General features: G+C 40.7%; 1 protein-coding gene across 1 annotated transcript in view; it reads left to right on the top strand.

The window, feature by feature from the left end:
- LOC105384228 (WD repeat and FYVE domain-containing protein 3) overlaps positions 1-19,815 on the top strand; it is a 51,959-nt gene that overhangs the window by 29,183 nt on the left and 2,961 nt on the right. Inside the window, exons 37-52 of the mRNA XM_048624444.1 lie at positions 65-210; positions 1,350-1,447; positions 1,729-1,826; positions 2,239-2,468; positions 5,971-6,076; positions 6,332-6,481; positions 6,751-6,969; positions 7,303-7,454; positions 8,145-8,272; positions 8,631-8,865; positions 16,344-16,570; positions 16,787-17,040; positions 17,510-17,749; positions 18,111-18,284; positions 18,568-18,886; positions 19,148-19,444. Coding sequence (XP_048480401.1) covers positions 65-210; positions 1,350-1,447; positions 1,729-1,826; positions 2,239-2,468; positions 5,971-6,076; positions 6,332-6,481; positions 6,751-6,969; positions 7,303-7,454; positions 8,145-8,272; positions 8,631-8,865; positions 16,344-16,570; positions 16,787-17,040; positions 17,510-17,749; positions 18,111-18,284; positions 18,568-18,886; positions 19,148-19,444 — 3,073 coding nt within the window. The remainder of the gene's footprint in view (positions 1-64; positions 211-1,349; positions 1,448-1,728; positions 1,827-2,238; positions 2,469-5,970; positions 6,077-6,331; positions 6,482-6,750; positions 6,970-7,302; positions 7,455-8,144; positions 8,273-8,630; positions 8,866-16,343; positions 16,571-16,786; positions 17,041-17,509; positions 17,750-18,110; positions 18,285-18,567; positions 18,887-19,147; positions 19,445-19,815) is intronic.

The raw sequence follows: 19,815 nt of genomic DNA on the forward strand, positions 1-19,815 counted from the left end.
TTACTCAACCTTAGTCCATATAGTATTGCATATCAAAATAATTACCCTTTACGTTTCCCAACAGAGACAGCTCAAGTACAAAGTGGCGCAAAGCATTGACAGCAAAGAATATTTCCACGTGTACCAGCAGTGGCGCTCCGGCGGCGCCAGCCTCGGCGAGACGGACGTGGAGCACGCCGCGCTGCAGACCTACCAGGAGGAGCTCACCAAGTGAGTCATCATCATCATCATCAGCAGTAGCACAGTATAGACAGCAAGGAGTATTTCCACGTGTACCAGCAGTGGCGCTCCGGCGGCGCCAGCCTCGGCGAGACGGACGTGGAGCACGCCGCGCTGCAGACCTACCAGGAGGAGCTCACCAAGTGAGTCATCATCATCATCATCATCAGCAGTAGCACAGTATAGACAGCAAGGAGTATTTCCACGTGTACCAGCAGTGGCGCTCCGGCGGCGCCAGCCTCGGCGAGACGGACGTGGAGCACGCCGCGCTGCAGACCTACCAGGAGGAGCTCACCAAGTGAGTCATCATCATCATCATCATCAGCAGTAGCACAGTATAGACAGCAAGGAGTATTTCCACGTGTACCAGCAGTGGCGCTCCGGCGGCGCCAGCCTCGGCGAGACGGACGTGGAGCACGCCGCGCTGCAGACCTACCAGGAGGAGCTCACCAAGTGAGTCATCATCATCATCATCAGCAGTAGCACAGTATAGACAGCAAGGAGTATTTCCACGTGTACCAGCAGTGGCGCTCCGGCGGCGCCAGCCTCGGCGAGACGGACGTGGAGCACGCCGCGCTGCAGACCTACCAGGAGGAGCTCACCAAGTGAGTCATCATCATCATCATCAGCAGTAGCACAGTATAGACAGCAAGGAGTATTTCCACGTGTACCAGCAGTGGCGCTCCGGCGGCGCCAGCCTCGGCGAGACGGACGTGGAGCACGCCGCGCTGCAGACCTACCAGAAGGAGCTCACCAAGTGAGTCATCATCATCATCATCATCAGCCCGTTTCGTGAAGTGCATGGATAGCCCGTTTTCTGAGGTTCAAGAAAGTAGTGTATCAAGTGCACTTTATACACGTTCGGTGACGATGGCCAGTCAACGAATGCCGCTATTCTGTCTGGGTAATCATGTCACCACGGTGACGAACCCTAGATGCGTTCTATTGTTTGTCACCAACAAGCTAGGTTGAATTGATATTCTGATGCCTGTAATCGTCCACAGCTAGACATGAGCGAGTTCGACGCAAGCTTAGTCCTTGGCCTTCCTGATTCAGCCACTATCAACCACCTGCTATGCTGCAACTTTTTGTGAAAATCCCATTTTAAAATGTGTATGTTTTTGTTTCAGTAATCGTGACATTTCAGTGGAGACGAACAACGAAGACGGCTCACCATCGGATCTGGTCAGCAGCGGCGTCGTGAGCCGCGGGAATAACTCGGGAGAAGGTAACTTATATGCTTCTTATTTTTCAGGGCTCATAATTTAAAATATATAATACAGAACACTAGCGCCTATTTTTCACGAAGCGTTAGCGTATAAGTTGTTCAAGATTATGAACTGACTTGATCTACACCCTTACAAATACTAGAGCTGGACTATCGTTTGGCATCCACCTTGAATTATTAGTTTTCAGACGCTCATTCGGGGAGGCACCTTTCATGCATCCTGTGCTTGTTATAAAAGGGTTATAGTTCTCTTGTTATACCCACCTTTTATTTATTTCCAGGAAACGAAGACGGTCCGGATGCAGAAGACGAAGACGAACCCCCACAGCCGCCGCCGGACAACCAGACGCTGCTACGGCTGTTGGAACACCATGAGAAGGTAAATATTACTTGGTTTAGGGTGATAAAAAATATCTGGGGAATATTTTATTTCTTTTTTCTAATTCTGTGGCGTCTGAATCTCTTTATTAGACAGTGACAGCAAGAATTTTATTCGTCTGATACCATTTATCTGACTATTGAAAAATCAGCCCTTAGAGGTCAGAGTGCTGAATCTAGTGTCGAAAATTTGGTCTTGAGGAGGTCCACTTCTTGAGTATATATATTCGAATTTTCCACTTCAAACATCTTAGGTCTAGTGTCCTGTGACTGAAGGTCTAGATAGACGGTCCTCATTTCAACTGCAATCCAAAGTGTTCTTTGTTTACCTTACTTTCACGACCTATTTCATCAGCCAAAATATAAATTAAACTTGCAAAAACAATCCACATTCATACTCACTTCCCTTACAGATCTCCCACATGTTCCGATGCGCCAGAATACAAGGTCTGGACACGACGGAAGGTCTTCTGTTATTTGGGCGCGAGCACTGCTACGTCATCGATGGATTCACACTTCTGAAGAATAGGGAGATCCGTGACCTGGACAGTTGTCCTGATGATTATGACCCGATACTGCCAAGCCAGGGCATTCAGCGAAGCAACCAGAGATCCTGCTCCAAGTTTCTGTATGAGGATATAAGGTAATGGAATACGTTTTGATTTGTTAGTTTGATGTATGTTGATATGATAGTCTTGGCTTTTGCCAGAGAGGTTTAATCGGCTGTAACTGGCTTTCTACTGGGCATTCTGCACTATAGATTGGCAAGTTGCCTGGCGACCCTCCTTGCGGGGTGAAAGACGCGGAGGGGACGAGGTACCCAAGACGACAGCGGGTAGCGGGAGGGGTAGCGGTGAAGGGCAACGCGTGCACTGCATGTCATTGTTACGGCAGTCTCGGCCGCGCAGCCGAGGCGGCCACATGTCTTATATAGTCTGTCATAATTTGAGTGCGACCCACATGAGATCATTGATCCTGAGACCATTAGTCTTAGGATGAGTGTTGAGGCCTTTTTAATATTATCATTATATTATTATTAGGTACCTATCTATAATTCGTCAACAAAATAACGTTAAAAACAACAAATCGTATAATGTCTCAATATAGGGGCTTCTTGTAGAACAGCGTACCGGATCAGTCATGCTACGCGGCTAAAGGTTGGTACTGCGCAGTCAGATACGAAAAAGTAAACAACAAAGACGAAGAGTCCATATGACAGTGCGTCAGTTGTCAGTTCTTGTAACTAGGAAAGCAACCAAAATTTATGTGATTTAATGAAAGTAATTAATGAGCAAAACACAGAGAAAAATTACAAAATTGATGAAATTTTGAAAGAATATGGTCATATCGTGCTTCGCCTACCCCCATACCACCCGGAATTAAATCCTATTGAACTTTTGTGGGGGTACGTGAAAGGCGAGCTCGCAAGAACGTCGATTGACTCTAACTTAGATAAAGAGATAAAAGACTTAGAGTTGCTTTTCTCTAATTATTCGCCTGAAAAGTGGAGAAATTGTGACGACCATGTCATAAAAAATTAAGACGAATATTATAAATCTGATAGAGTATTTGACGATGTATTGGACAGGTATGTCATTGTTTATTTATAATTTAATGTAAATTAAACATAAAATATTATTGGTGTACACTGAACTAATATGACTGGCGTACTCTAGTACACACGGCAACGTCAAATGGTTGGCAGGGCACACTAACGTAGTGTATGTGTGCACACTAACGTTGTCTATGTGTGCATAAACGCAGAAATCAGTTTTACACACCAGTAACAAACCACACACACACACACACACAACAGCACAAACGAGTTTGCGCGTAGGCAAACGCCCGTATACCGGCTGTGACATAAAAATATCAACCGGTATTGTTAGTTAAATAGTTATAAAATTGAAGTGAAGCAAAATTTCACTGCTTGTGCCTATACACTTCGTAGCTCATTGGTAGAATGTTAGACTTATGAAACATAGGTCGTGAGTTCGAGTCCACTGATGGTTATTTTTATTTTTATTTTACCTAATTCAAAGTTTGCGTTATTTAAACGCTGTTGAGTATAAAATTAATTTATTTGAAACTGACAAATGACTATAAGCTGCATAGCTGTCGACTATTTCTCTTCGCCAAAAATATATGATTCGTTCTTCATTTGAGAATTAAAACCATTCTACCCTCATATAATATGAATAAACGAAATTTGTTTTTAGTTTTAGTGACAATTCACCTCTGCATCTGCATAGTTATTCACTTTGTGATTAATTACTCTTCGCAGTCACTATGGAAAGTCTTAACTTACTTAAACTAAACCATGTTCAAAAAGGCGGAGATAATTGTATTTATATGAACAAAATATTACAATTAGTGAAATCGCAAGACGTTTAACGGTAAGTAACATAGAATTGCAAATATTTTACTCTATTTGACTGTTAGAATATTTGTATTTGTATATGCTAAGTGTTTGTTTTTTTTGTTTGCAGAGGAGAACTGTTCAATTATGGGTTCACCGATACGCAGATTCGGGACATGTAGACAGTAGTCGTCTATACGGATGCATCACCACGCCATCGAGAAATCGTAGCTGCACATAGCGCTGATCCGTTCTGCAGCACCCGTTCTACGGCCACAACACATAATCTATCCCTACAAACCGTACGGGTTCACTTGCGTGCTGCTGGGTTGCGGTGTCGGAGGCCGGCGAAGAAAATTGCTCTAACCGATCAGCATCGTCGAAACAGAGTGCGTTTTGCGACTGACTATTTTAAACTTTGGTGCAACAATGTTGTGATATTTAGTGATGAAAAGTCCTTTAAGTCAGACAAGGATGGAGGTAAGATATTATGGCGAAAAAGTGGTGAAAATTATAGTTATTGGGGTTAGCTCAGTAATTTTTATTTTTCCATTTGTATAAGATTTTAGTTATTTTGTTAAATACTTATCATTATTTACAATTATGGGTAAGCCAATGTGTTAATGATGTTATTGTTACTGAGGTGAGAATAAGTTATCTTATTTCTAGCTAATTAACATGTTGATTCATATAACTAATGACTTGCCTATTTACTTTAGTGAAACAGCCAGTCCATCCTTGTCTGATGTTTATTATGATTTAAAACTGCCAATTGAAAATTTTCCTTATTAATATAAACTACAACTATGTTTTAAAACGAAAAACAACAAAAACGTAACATCCTTAATGTTTATGTTACGGCAAGAATAAATTTGGTAATTTTAACACTTAATAACTTGTTTCATTTACTTTCTGTGTTGCTTTTATTCGTATATACTACAATACTATTATTAACCATCTTAAAAAATAAATTAAATTTATTAAAAAAACAAAAAAGGAATATTGTAAGTTCAGTGGGATTTGAACCACTATACCGATTCATGTAAGTCTTGTATCATACCAACTGAGCCATTCAATCTATTACAATGGCTTGCAAAATTTTGCTTCATATCATAAAAACAATGAATCATTGTCACTGGCACAACTACATGCTTACAATATCCGTGTGTGGCTTGCCCAGAACTAAATAATTACGTCAACGTCGCCGACACACACATACACTACCTGCGTTAGTGTGCCCTGCCAACCATTTAACGTTGCCGTGTGTACATTATACTTTAAAGTAGGTATAATGTTTTTTGGTTTTTGTCTTAGATTTATAATTGAAGTTAATGAAAACGATGATGAAGATGAGGATGACGACGACGATGAACAAGTTCAAACAGAGAGTGAACATGAAAGTTACATGGAAATTGATTTATAAAATTAAACACTTTACAAAAATAAATTCAAATTGGTAGATATTCTGAAGGTAAACATCCAAATTTTAATGCTGTCAAACTATAAATTTTAAGCTAAATATGACATTTACGGGAACACTCATAGAATAAAATTTTACTTACGTCAGAAATAGTTACAAGCTATCGCGAGATTAATCCGGGCACACTTTTCTACGTGTGTAGCATGTCGTGCTACCTCGCCCCCGCCACTTCTTTCACCCCGCAAGGAGGGTCGCCAAGTAACTTGCCACATTATAAATAGAAAGCCTACAACTAACAAAACACAATTTTGATATTGGCGTTGTAGTATAGCTACTCAATAGTGACATGAAGATAATTTTTTGCAGAGAGGTGCACAAAAGAAGATACCTCTTACAGCCCATAGCGTTGGAAGTGTTTTCAAGTGACGGTAGAAACTACTTACTCGCGTTCCCACGAAAAGTACGGAATAAGGTAAGAATTCTCTGCAACAATAAATATTTTTTTTCAGTTTAAGCTGAATATACCTTCATTTCTCTTTACGTGTCTCTGTACATGTTGATACCCTTCTGTTCTGTACCATCCTTAGGGCCTACTGAAATGAGACTTAAGTCAATAACAAAAAATATATAGTTATATGCACAAATGCTTCACAAGAAGGATCAGCGGGCAAGATGTTTTTCTTTCATTGTCTTTGAACACTAATATATATTTTTTAACTCTATTCAGGTGTACAGCCGCTTCACAGCCCTAGCGACAGGCATGGCGGACAGCGCGGCCGGCTCCGTGGCGGGACAGAAGCGAGGGGTGGCAGTCGAGCAGCCGGGCGGGTTGCTCGCCACTCTCATAGGAGACACGTCGGTCACTCAGCGCTGGCTGGTGAGACATCTACATGTTGACAGCCCTAGCTACAGGGATGGCGGCTCGGTACTCAGTCGACGGATAATTTCATAGGCGGTACTCCTCAATTCCTATGACTTCTTGATCACAGACCCAGTCACAGCATATTCGATTTCGATTTATCGTCTTTTTATTTATAGTTGTAACAAGTTGATACTATATTTGTATGCTGCAATCATTTGACAATGAAAATGTATTCTGTAATTCAGTAAAAACCTTAAGCTAAAATTTCTCTCTCTTATTTCCAGCGCGGAGAAATCTCCAACTTCCAGTACCTAATGCACCTGAACACCCTCGCCGGGCGTTCCTACAACGACCTGATGCAATACCCGGTGTTCCCGTGGATCCTGGCAGACTATGACTCTTTGGAGTTGGACTTGAATGACCCGGCTACATTCAGGGATTTGACCAAGCCGATGGGCGCGCAAAGTCCGGACAGACTCGAACAGTTTAGGAAGAGATATAAGGTGAGGAACTGACTGTGCGAATGTTCATGAATGGTCATTTTAATAGATAGGTCTGATAATGAGCCGTCCCAACATAACTGTAGCTATAGTAAATTGTATAGCAAACGTGCAATTAGTAAATTGTAACCGAATGAGTTTCACCCTCTTATTTAGACTCCGACGATAAGTATTGTGTCTAAGCGTAGCGAGGGCACTAATAGCCCGTGGTTGTAAATTTTGTATAAAAGCCACTTTCCCTAGAAACAAAAAAACCCTACTCTGGCCCTCTTTTAGGCAATGATTACCTACTTTCAGAGAATGACTCATGAAACTACATCCCCTTCTTCTCCTCAGGAATGGGACGACCCGCACGGCGAGACGCCCCCCTACCACTACGGCACGCACTACTCGTCCGCCATGATCGTGTGCTCGTACCTGGTGCGCATGGAGCCCTTCACGCAGCACTTCCTGCGCCTGCAGGGCGGACACTTCGACCTGGCTGACAGGTATACTAGCCACACAAGGGCACATAAACGAAGCCTGAGTAAAGATCATCAGTCGTCGTATGCCGATGCGCATGGATGACATTATCGTCATACAGCACGCACTACTCCGAAGTCGAAGTCCTCCGGCTAGGTGGGGTGACGACTTGCGAAAGGTGGCTGGTAATGATAGGCTGAAGAAGACAGGTAAATGCTGTAGTCAACTTAAGTATTTTTCTCGTTTAAATATCTGGTTCTGTGAGATATAAAGCTGACTCCCTACTTCTGCTGCATATTATGTCGGCGCGAGTACGTTCGATATAAAAAAACAACGATTCTTGATCTTTGTTTCACACCTGGTTGCCGTCTGGACTATAAAAGAAGAAGCACCTCCGATACTAGATTCATTTAGGGTGACTTGCATAACAAAGTTAATCAAAAGTCGAGCTCTTGACTGAGATGGACGAATTTGGCATTAAAACTTTTATTTAGTTGGGAGTGCCTTGTTTAATTGGAAGCCATCAAATATAATCAAAGAACTTTTGATTAGATTTGATGGAATTACTTTTTAATAATTATTAATAACTTAAAATTTTTAAATTGTTTAAATTTTAGTACGATTATATCCACGAAGATAAACAGTGTTATGCAGCACAGTAGTCACAGTTAATAAAAACTAGTAAGATAACCTAACAGTACTTGTTTTTATTCCAGAATGTTCCACTCGGTGAAAGAAGCCTGGAACTCCGCCTCGAGACACAACATGGCGGATGTGAAGGAACTCATACCCGAGTTCTTCTACCTGCCCGAATTTCTAGTCAATTCCAATAACTTCGATTTAGGTAAGACATTTTGTTTCTCACTGCGACGTAGAACAAAATAGTTAGATAGATACATAAGACAATCACATACTATTTGCTCCTTTTCATGCCTACCTACTTTCGGTGGCATGCTTTTTCATAGCACTCGAGCTGCCACTGGTCCAGACTATATCGTATACGTACGTGGCCATTAACTAACCAAAATTGCGCGGACCTAGTGCTACATGTATGCCGCTAGATAGCGAGTCCCATAAAAATTTGCTTAAACTTATTAGACCAAGACCGTCACGTTGCAGATAAGGTGCAAATATTTCAGTTATAAATCAAAGTAATAATATATTTAACCAACGATGCTACTTCAACTCATCTCTGTCCCCAGGCTCAAAGCAGTCAGGCGTGGCCCTAGGCGACGTGATCCTCCCTCCATGGGCCAAGGGTGACCCGCGGGAGTTCATCCGCATGCACCGCGCGGCTCTAGAGTCGGACCACGTGTCGCACCGCCTGCACCACTGGATCGACCTGGTGTTCGGTCACAAGCAGCAGGGGCCGCCCGCCGTGGAGGCTGCTAATGTGTTCCACCATCTGTTCTATGAGGGGAATGTGGATATTTACAAGTGAGTGGAATTTATTGTATATTAACTATATAGTCTCTTTGGAAGAGTAACCTGCACCTGGCTGCCTCGAAGGTTCCAATCTTTGTTCGAAACTGCTTTCTGAAGCGTGTTCTTTAAATCACGCTGGTCCACAGCGGTTTGGAGGGTTTATACACCTAGGTGTACTAAATCTAGATATTATGCAGGTTGCCTAATGTTTTTTTCTTTCACGGTAAGAGCAATGCTAAATATTCAAAGAACTCATTAGTAGTCAGTGGCTGGATTCGAACCCGCTTCTCTGTCATAAGAAACCTACGTAAGCAATGAGGCTAGGGCTCCCCTCGCGAGTTCATCCGCATGCACCGCGCGGCTCTAGAGTCGGACCACGTGTCGCACCGCCTGCATCACTGGATCGACCTGGTGTTCGGCCACAAGCAGCAGGGGCCGCCCGCCGTGGAGGCTGCTAATGTGTTCCACCATCTGTTCTATGAGGGCAATGTGGATATTTACAAGTGAGTTGGGTGTTCATAAGGCGTGAGAAAAGACTGAGTGAATACTTTGTACATTGTTTATAATTTAACATAGTCGCAAAATCAGAATCCTTGTTACAACCCTATTTAATTGTAATAAATAGAAAGCATTGAAATACAGGGTGCTGCAAAAAGAGTATACACGCCGAAGCCTGCGTGTGCAGCATGTTTTATCGAAGCCCGATAATGAAATCAGAATGTCAAAATTCGCGAGACATTTTGCAACACTCTCTATGGTAAATACAATACAAACTTAAGGCTGTCACTAAAGCTGGAAGAAAATCAGAATCTGTCAAATCTAGTGAGGGGGGGTTGAGGTATGCGGGGCGTTCTACGGACAGTGACATGAAATTTTAACATAGTACTCGAAAACATAAAAGTGAAGACATGCCACTTTGTTAAAAATATACTAAGTACCTAAGTAATATTGTTTTGTGATACGAAAATATTTATTTTTATTTGAAAGTATTTTTAATATTTAATAATTAATTATATATTAAGTCGTACCCGTGCCGATATTTATACAGGTTGTTGCAAAAAGGGTTTAATACTATGCCGAAACCTACGTGTGCAGCATGTTATTGATGTTATTTCTAAGCCAGGAAATGAAATCAGAATGTAAAAAAAACGCGAAAATATTATCAGAGTTTAATAGTTCAGGGTGTTGTATTAAACTCTGCCCCCGTGTAATAAAAAAGTATAGTTAGCCGAAAGGGCGTTACTCAGGCGTCACTCTGAAAAACTTTTATCCTACGTAATTTTTTATATTCATGAAAAAAACGCTTCTTCATATAATTTTTTTTTGGTCACGTGACCTTTTAGTTAGACGACCTGTTTTTTTTTGGTGTTTCAAAAGCAGAACAGTAGTTTGCAGAACTCTGCATATACAGGGTGTCACAAAAGGTTACGTAGCTGGCAAAGGGATATGGGGAGGTCACCAGAAAAATAATAACATGTAAGTACCCCCGCAAGTGGGTACATTAGTACAAGGCGAGAGTGTGTATTTTTTTTTTTAAGTACTTATGTGTATTTGGGATATGATAGAAATAATATTTTTGTTTCTTAAAAACCAAAAAATTTACACCTTGCTGCGCTCTTTTGCTCACTGTAAGTACACCTACAAATATTGCTGTATTAAAAAAAACGGTTTTGTTATAACGATTATAAAAAAAAAGTTATTTTCATGTCAAGGAGTCATTTACCTAATTACGATTTCACTCAACAGCAGGTGAACTGAAAAAATAAGTTCTAGTTCTATCATCACTTTAGATCGCAAAAATTGTAACTCCACTTTTCTCGGCGAAAAGTACTCTTTGGTGTCAATAGAAACGTTTTTTGAATTCACATGTTTTCCTCTTTATTCGAAAAAAAAAACTGTATTCCGCATTTTACCATTTGTTTTCCTCTAAACCCCAAACCGTGATTTTTAAACAAGAAAACTTAGTAATTATACCCTTTATTCTCATATACAACGTGCGATGTAGGCGAACGTGAACGAAAACTATGCAATAAGCCTTTGTTTTTATTACTACTTTAGTAAATTACAATAACATACTCAACAATGTTAATTTTTCTTTTGCAATGTTATGTTGTTAAATTAAGATCTAATATTTTATTAACATGAAGTTACTTTCAACTTTTTTTTGCATCTATGCGTCGAATCACAGCATGACGGCTGCTGCAGCTTCCTGCTGTCCTGTCCTCCAACCAATCCCACCAGTACTGCAGGTTGCGTCGAATACGAGCCATTCTCTTCGACTTGACAAGACAGGTGCTCCCGGAAGGATCATAGATCGCACGGAACCCGTACCGTATAGAGGCAACGGACTCCTTTGCAACAGCCCCCCAGATTCGGAAGTAGCCCATGCACTGCATGGCGAGCACAGCTGCAGCAATTTTTTCGTAATGAATCATTGGGATGTCATCCCCGAAGGAGGCTCTCAGCCTACCTCACGACCTGTGTGACATTAGAAAAATGCACTGTGCCACAGAATAATAACTAGTACCAGGTACAGAAGCCCATCTTCGCAATGGCCTGCAAAGAAATATGACTCCATCCCATAAGCAATAAGATCTAATTTAGATCGCGTTCCAGCCGCACACGTTTTTATTTACTTACCTACCAATTAATTTTTGAGGGAATATGCGCCTTATTTCACTGGACTACGGTGCATAATAAGTTATACGTGGTTATACGCATTGAAAAAGAAGCCACCTTAGGGTTGCCTCAGCACCACAGACTACAACGTTTACTAAGCAACGGACTGACTTTGTAAAAAGAATGTCATGTTTTAAAACAAAATTAATTTGAATTTAGAATACAAAGCTATTCCAAACTTTTTTTCTATTGGAAATAACCAGTAAAAACAATAACAATTTCATAGTTAAGATATTTTGAAGTACATAAAATATGTATGAATCTAAGTACCTAAAACATTTAATTTTGTGAAAACATGTTTTTTTTTTCGTTATAATTTATATTATGGATATAATTTATATTATGGTACAGAACGTGTTAGTTTCGTTAAGCACTAATCCCACTCAGCGCACATTTTATAATCGATTCATTAATACATTTTGAAGGTAGTTGTGTCTGTAAATTTAATACTTTAACGAAAACAAAATTGGAATAGACTTTGTTCAACGTGGAGAAAAAAAGGGTTTGTAGTTCGGATTAATTTCATTTCAAATAAGGAACGTAGAAGAAATCAATAAAATACTTAGATTAGTTTTACCTGTCAGCATCTTTTGGTAATCTAAAAAAAATTAAATTTGGATCACGATCCGTATTTAAGCAATTAAATACGGCACAGTATTTTTTTGCTGCTTTTTTCTTTTTATGTCCATTTTTCTATTCATAAATTTTAATAAATACCTAAATACGACATTTATAAACTAGTACGAAATAGGAACAAATAGCGCGCGCGTGTATCGTCTTCCGCTTGCGGCAGCCGACTAGATTTGCCCACTCGACGCGGCAGGCGCCAGGCTGGCGCCTGCGCCGCCCACGCGCGGAGTGACACAGGCCTGACTGTGCTAACGCCGTTTGCGAGCTTGATTTGCAGGACCGCGTTGTATGCCAAGTTCCACAGCAGAGGGGTCCAAGACCTACCGCTGTGGAACTCCGCAACTGAACTTCTTCAGTGAAAACAAACCCTCTCTTTTCGCATCCTTAATGCACTTGTTAGACACGTATGACCTCTGTCAATTTTCTGCAGATAAGAAGACAAGTGATGGTATACAAGAGCCGCCCTAAAGGTTCGCCCTCTAGGGGATAGAGTTGAACGCGGTTACTATTTTTAAGCAAACAGCCAGCGCAACAACTCGCCCGTGGTTCTTATCCTGCTCCGACAGTGAACGAACGCAAAGTATTGTACCCACTATTCGAATCCGCATTTCGGATGCCAAACTGACTGTCCGAAAGGTCGAAACCGTACCACCACAGAGGTATGACTCGTTCGAAGAGCTTATCAGGCTCTTACAGCAATCAGATGTGTCGGTACACTGAAAGATAATCTACAGGCCTGCTTTATTTATTTAGGAGCACTAATGGCCTCCTTTCAGTCATTGAGTCACTGGCACTCAGGCTGCGGTTGAACAGGAAGATAGACTATCTAAACAAATCATTTTTAGGCTAGTTAAAAAAAACTTTAGGTGGGTAGTATGCCAACTAGAACTACAAATAAAACAGTATTTTTGTCTCCTCTAAAATTTGGTCACGAGGAGTTACGATGATTACGATCTAAGGTGACGCTGACGATATTTTATACAAGGTATTGAAAAAAGGGTATAAAGCTTAGCCAAAAGTGGATTTAGGTGCCATTCTGATCCACTTTTTTTCTACAATTTTGAAAATTCACGTAACAAAACCTTTTACATAGAAACTTATTCGATCACGTGACTTTTTACTATAGAGACCGAATTTATTTTTCGAGAATTTCCAAAACTTGAAGAACAAAAGTTGTTCAGAATAACCCCTGAGTCAAACCCTTTCGGCACGGTATACCCTTTTTGCAACATCCTGTATAGGTAATATCAGGTTTATAAAAGACCTGGGCCTGTAGAGTGAGACTCGGCATGGGGAGTCATAATTTATAGATCTTTTAGGTTGCAGTGGCGAATGGGCACTGGTAGCCCTGCCCTTTTCTATAACTATAACTATAGGTAATTTTATGGCAATTTAAAAATGGTATAACATTTATCTATTTGAAAAAATCATTAAAAATATACATTACCTATCACCCTAATTTAAAAAAAAAAATCAGCCCTTACTTTAAACTTATAACACCCCTCTATTTCCTTCAGGGGTTAAAAAACCTGTGTATTTAATATTTTCTTATGAGTTTTTTTTTAAAACTAGGCTCTTACATAGTTGTACATAATATTATGCGGTATTTTATTCCACTTGTAACGCATAAAATTCATAGCTACAGTAAACATTTCATTTTTTTCATGGCGAGATACAGTCGCACTTAACCGCTTTTTTGCAAAGCTTGTTAAATAGATTTAAAAAATTATGTAAATTTTAGATCTTCAATTTTTAAAAATACTTATTTATTTTTAACAACCTGTAGTGTACAGACTACCACATCTTAAAATATATATATTTTTAATTAACTACGGTTTTTGGTTTCAAATAAAACAAATTATGAACTTACTTTTCAACACCCTGTATATTGTGTAGCTTACCTACCATACACAACCGTTAAAATAAAATAAATTACCCCTCAGAATATAAACAGGCTCGCGCTTTGGCATACTGCATTGACCGTATAGTTCTTATTCGGAGAATCTAATAAGTGTCATTATGTGCAATGTTTACCTTTATCTATGCATCTGTAACTCTATAGTAAAAAATGTAAACAAATCGAAAAGGCGAAATGTTTTCTAAGAATTTTCGGCTTTTCTGCATCTAAAATGATTAGAAAATTAACTTTCCATAGCAAATGCATATGTATTATAATACTTGTAGTCATAATTTGTTGATTTAATCAGTTTTTGTGAAATATTTGATAAAAAATAAAATGGCGTGGGTATCGCTCCTAACAGGCCGCCACCAGGGCGACGACTGAAGAAATCTGAAATCTGTCACGGTGTCATCATTTTTAAACCGGAATTTATTAGTTTTTTGCAAAAAAAGTTGACTTCTGGTCCATTAAATCCAACTCTTTAAGGTAACTTTGTTAAGAATTTAATTACCTACACATACATATAAGATTCCATGAAAATGGGCCCTCTGATTTCGAGGGTTTTTTCATAATAAGTCAAAAAATGGCAAAAGACATGGTGTGTTTGCAATTTTTTTTAACATACTTATTATAATCCTGCACCAATTTATAAGCAACTAACATGTTCAGTATACCCTCTGCTACAAAATATATTTTTATCAATGTGATAGAAGCCACCGTTTTTCCAATCTAATCAAGTATATCAAGCCGACTTTAGCATTTTAGCTTTAGGGATCCCCTTAACCGGCACTTCTAAACCGTAAAGAGCCGAGCGAAGCGAGGCCACACAAACTAACCCTGTATTTCTTAAATCCTAGAAAGCCGAGCGAAGCGAGGCCATATGTCGCAGCCGGATCGTATAACCCGCCGTATTACATGACGCCTAGCCGCATTACAAGACAGGGCCGCTTTGTAATGCGGCGGATCAACGTTTAGCCGTATTGAATACGGCTGAATGAAAATGCGCCGGATTGTATTCGACATCATACGTCATTCAATACGGCTGGCCGTTATGTAATACGGCGACAGATTAGCCGCCGCTTTGAATGATTTTAGTTTTGATTTTTAACACTCGTGGCGCTGCTTGACATAATAACAATAATGGCGTTGGATACAGATATTTGATGATGATTAAAACGAAGAAATAGTGTTAAATATGCTAGTAAACAGTACTTCAAGAACAATTTTCACGTGAAATTAAATAATTTCTATTCCGATCAATGCGGTACAGTGAAAAACGTACAAAATTTATAACGCACATCAATCAGCTAAAGTGACCATGGATTCTGCTGGTCGGCGGATTTCCAGATAATACTACTGGGTCAAAAAATATAAATGTGGCCGGCAAAGGTTATTTGATCTTGAAGAGACTGCGACGAGGCTAACGTAGTGTGGGACGCCCTCAGGCTAGATGGGGTGACGACTTGCGAAAGGTGGCTGGTAATGATTGGATGTGGAAAGCTGTAGATCGCATCCAGTGGCGTGCTTTGGGAGAGGCCTACGTCCAGAAGTGATGTTGATGATGAAGAATAATAATTCCGAAGATCCTACAATCCGAGTAGTACCCATGAACAGTATTTTGATACTTGGAAGTCCATATGATATATTTACTCTATTATGATTACAAAATTCCTTCACCTGTAATGTCATGCTTAGTATGGACATGGTTACCCTACAATTCAGTAGTAGTACGATGCGGCTAAACGTGGGCCGCCGTATTGAAGAACGTATTGAAATGACAATCCGGCTAAACGTTGATACGCCGCATTACAAAGCAGCCCTGTGTTGTAATGCGGCCAGCCGTAATGTAATACGCCGGATTATACGATCCGGCTGCGACACATAAATACTAACGCCGTATTTCCTAAAACCTAAAGAGCCGAGCGAAGCGAGGCAGCACAAACCTAACCGGCGTTCCCTAACTAAAGTATAAGGACCTACATCTCAACCCATGTGTACCCTGAAGCTTAGAGACCCGAGCGCAGCGAGGCCATACAAACGTAACTGCACTTTCTAAACCCCAAAGAGCCGAGCGAAGCGAGGCCATACGAAGTAATCCCATATATCCTAAAATATTAAGTACTGAGCATAGCGAGGCAGTACAAACCAAACTGGTATTTCTAAAACCCTAAATATTATTTTTAAAGCTAGGTACCTACTATGTCACAGAAAAATCCATTGATACCCTTTGTTGTAGCGAGTTTACTATGTTTGCACTAGACGATAATTTTCTCCCTTTCAGTATCGACGACCCGCTAAAGAAGACAGCCACAATAGGTTTCATCAACAACTTCGGGCAGATCCCCAAACAGCTGTTCAAGAAAGCTCACCCTAGCAAGAAGATGTCACAAAGGAGCTCAACCATTTTGGATCCCAACAACATAATACCGTCGCAGGGCGTCACGCCGCCTGAGAAATTGTTCTTCCACAACCTTGATAACTTGAGGCCTTCTTTGCAACCAGTGAAAGGTATGTTGTATTTGTAAAAATCTTCTTTTTATTGTGTTGGTAACGAACAATGCTACAGCTAGATTAGGGCTAGTGGCAAATAAATCGTGGTGAAAGGAATGGCTAAACAAAGTAGTGTCAATCGCTTACTGCTCAAGATGTTTCGGACGTAAGAAACATATACGATACGTATATATATTATATACACAATAAATTGTGATTGTCTTTTTATTACAGAGGTAAAAGGCCCAGTCGGCCAGATCCTCTACACGGAAAAGGCAATTCTAGCAGTGGAACAGAACAAAGTGCTAATGCCCCCGACATACAACAAGTACGTGGCGTGGGGCTTCGCGGATCACTCGCTAAGGATCGGCAACTATGACAATGACAAGACTGTGTTTGTTTGCGAGGCGGTCGCTCAGGAGTGTGGCGAGATTGTGACTTGTGTTTGTCCTAATGCGAAGACTATTGTCACGGCTGGGACTAGTACGGTTAGTGATGTTTTATGTATTTTTTAGGGACTGTCTTAGGGTGTAAGTTGACGCGCGAACTGATGATGTTGCAGAAATAATTAAGTATCTACTTAACCATGTACGGTGTTCCGTACAGTATTTGTAACTGAGATGTGCTATGCTGCGAAGATGTGAAAGAAATCCGTTCTCTTCAGTGCTATACTGTACCAATGAATTAATTGTGTGATATCAAACGCATCCATAGCAACGTAGCCTATCACATCTGTGGCGGAAAAGCAACCTAAAAGTGTGAAGAGTGAGATTAGTCATCTAAAATGAGTAGTTAGCACAGGCATATTTATTTACCTACCAAAGAGATGTTAGAATCTGTAGTTGTAACTAATTTTGTTATTTATCAAGTTATCAAATTCCAGTCGAAACCAAAAACACCATCTACATAAAAAAAACCCATCAATCCCATAATTAATTCCACAAAATACCATTTCAGGTAGTAACAGTCTGGCAGTACTCGGCCAGACGGCGGAAACTGACCGTCAAAGTGTGCCTATACGGTCACGAAGAGGCCGTGACGTCACTAGCGGCCTCATCAGCCTACAACCTGGTAGTCAGTGGCAGTCGCGACGGGGTGGCCATAGTGTGGGACATAGAGCGCGGCATGTTTGTGAGGCAACTGTGTGTGGATGGGGCTTCGCAGCCGATAGCTGCGCTGGCTATTGATGAGCGGACGGTGAGTGTGTTAGGGTTTTATTGTCTGCAGGTGTAGTCAAAGAGGAAATGGACGCTCAAAACTCGACTATTGGAAATGTCCTCTAATTTAAATAGAGGATCATCATCAAAAGCCCGTAACATAGATTGGTGGAGACGATAATCTTTCTAAAGCTTGTGTTTTCAAGACACCACGACAGTTCAAATTTAAAGATATGAAATAGTGTATTACTACTTATGAACCTGTATGCTTAGCCGTATACTTAATACAAATTTCTTATAAATGAGACCATCTTAACATTTTGCATAGCCCGACAACAGGTGGCTTAACGGACAGGTGCAAAGCGAAATGAATGGTTGCCAACCCCAATTCCCTTTTCCAGGGCGACATAGCCACGTGCGCCGGCAGCTGGCTCCACGTGTGGTCCATCAACGGCACGCTCCTCGGCTCGGCGGACACGCGAGCTCAGCAGGTTCTGTGCGCCGCCTTCAGCCAGACGCGCGAGTGGGACCCGCTGCACGTGGTCGTCACCGGCAACGCCGACGGCGTCGTGCGGGTCAGTGCGCTGTGGGCTGTGCCCGCTGCATGGGTGTGATATCGACGTGGATAAAAGTAGCTATATCGCGATTCAAGATAAATACAGCGCATTTATTGGTGGAACGCTCATTTTGAACTAGTATATCGACGACGATAACGGACCCGTGCCGCGGGGCATGGTATCTGTAATAACCATTATAAGCATAAGTATTAACCTCTCGAGTGGTACCTTAAACAGGGTATCCATTATTCGTTTATTGATTGCCTGGATATAAATATTAAACAATATCTTCCTTTCACAGATGTGGTCCATAGACTATGTAGTTGACACAGAAGAGGAGCAAGCACAACCGACAGAAGAACCACAAAGCATAGACCAAAGCAAAATAGACCATAATACCTCCTTAGATAAGGTTCCTGACCACCAGTTATCGGTGCAGGAAAGCGAAGAGGCTAAATCTGAAAGCGAACTGAAGTCTGAAGAAGAGACAAGGAGGAAAGATGCGACGAATAACGAAGGAGAGACAAAGCCAGAAGATATTGAGCCGGAAAAGCGGGAAGCGGCGATAAAACGAGTCGAAGAGTTGGTGAAGCAGATGAGCTTGTCGCAAGAGATTGAAGGTTAGTTACTTTTCATTAATATTTATGTAAATTACAACAAACATATTTTATAACTGCAGAAAAGTATATATTGAATTATTTATGTTCACTGTATGGTATCATCATCATCATCATCATCATCAGCCTATGTCAACCCACTGCAGGGTATAGGCCTCCTCCATGTTATGCCAAGTCCCACGGTCCTGTGCTACACTCCAGTCCTGTATGGTATATACTTTTTTAATTGATAGTTTTTTTTCATTTAATCTTTACTTTTAACAGGGAATCTAGCGAAATCTACAGGCAACCTAACAAAATCCGGATCCGAGAGTTCCCTATCAGACGCGTGTGAGACAACTAGCGCCAAAGAATCTTCTAGAACGCACGAAGAAAAAGACACTTGCAGTGACAATGAAGAAAGGAGGCGAACCTACTCTGACATGACAGTTGACTCTTGTGAGGAAGAGAAACAGGAGTATGACAATGAGAAGGAAGACGAAAATAAGGAAGCGCCGCAGACGCAAGGGAATGTGGTACTGAGACGCAAGTCTAAAGGCATCAATCCGCTGTTTAGAAAGAGTGAGTGGTTTTTTGTGTAATCTGTTGATGCATTTGAATTTTTTAAATGTTCTGTGTTATTTCATTATATCTCGCCCTTTCTGTCAATAGTCCTTCATACATCTATTTATGTGCCACCATTTTCCTATCGCTTCTTGACCATTTGATAATCTTAGTCTATTCATCCTAGTTTCAGTTTTAAATGACATTGGTATTCCTGGCAAATTCGCTTCTTATCTGCGCTTATATTACTACAGTATTATATAATTACGTAACCAAACCCTTTTGAAGACAGTGGCTTAAATATTGCCACCTTATTTCGAACTTTATGCCATTAAGTTAAGGTCGCAATACTATTAAATATTTAAACATTTCTGGCTTAACATTATTAC

This window comes from Plutella xylostella, chromosome 12 (genome assembly GCF_932276165.1).
Source record: "Plutella xylostella chromosome 12, ilPluXylo3.1, whole genome shotgun sequence".
In the NCBI taxonomy this organism is placed as follows: domain Eukaryota; kingdom Metazoa; phylum Arthropoda; class Insecta; order Lepidoptera; family Plutellidae; genus Plutella; species Plutella xylostella.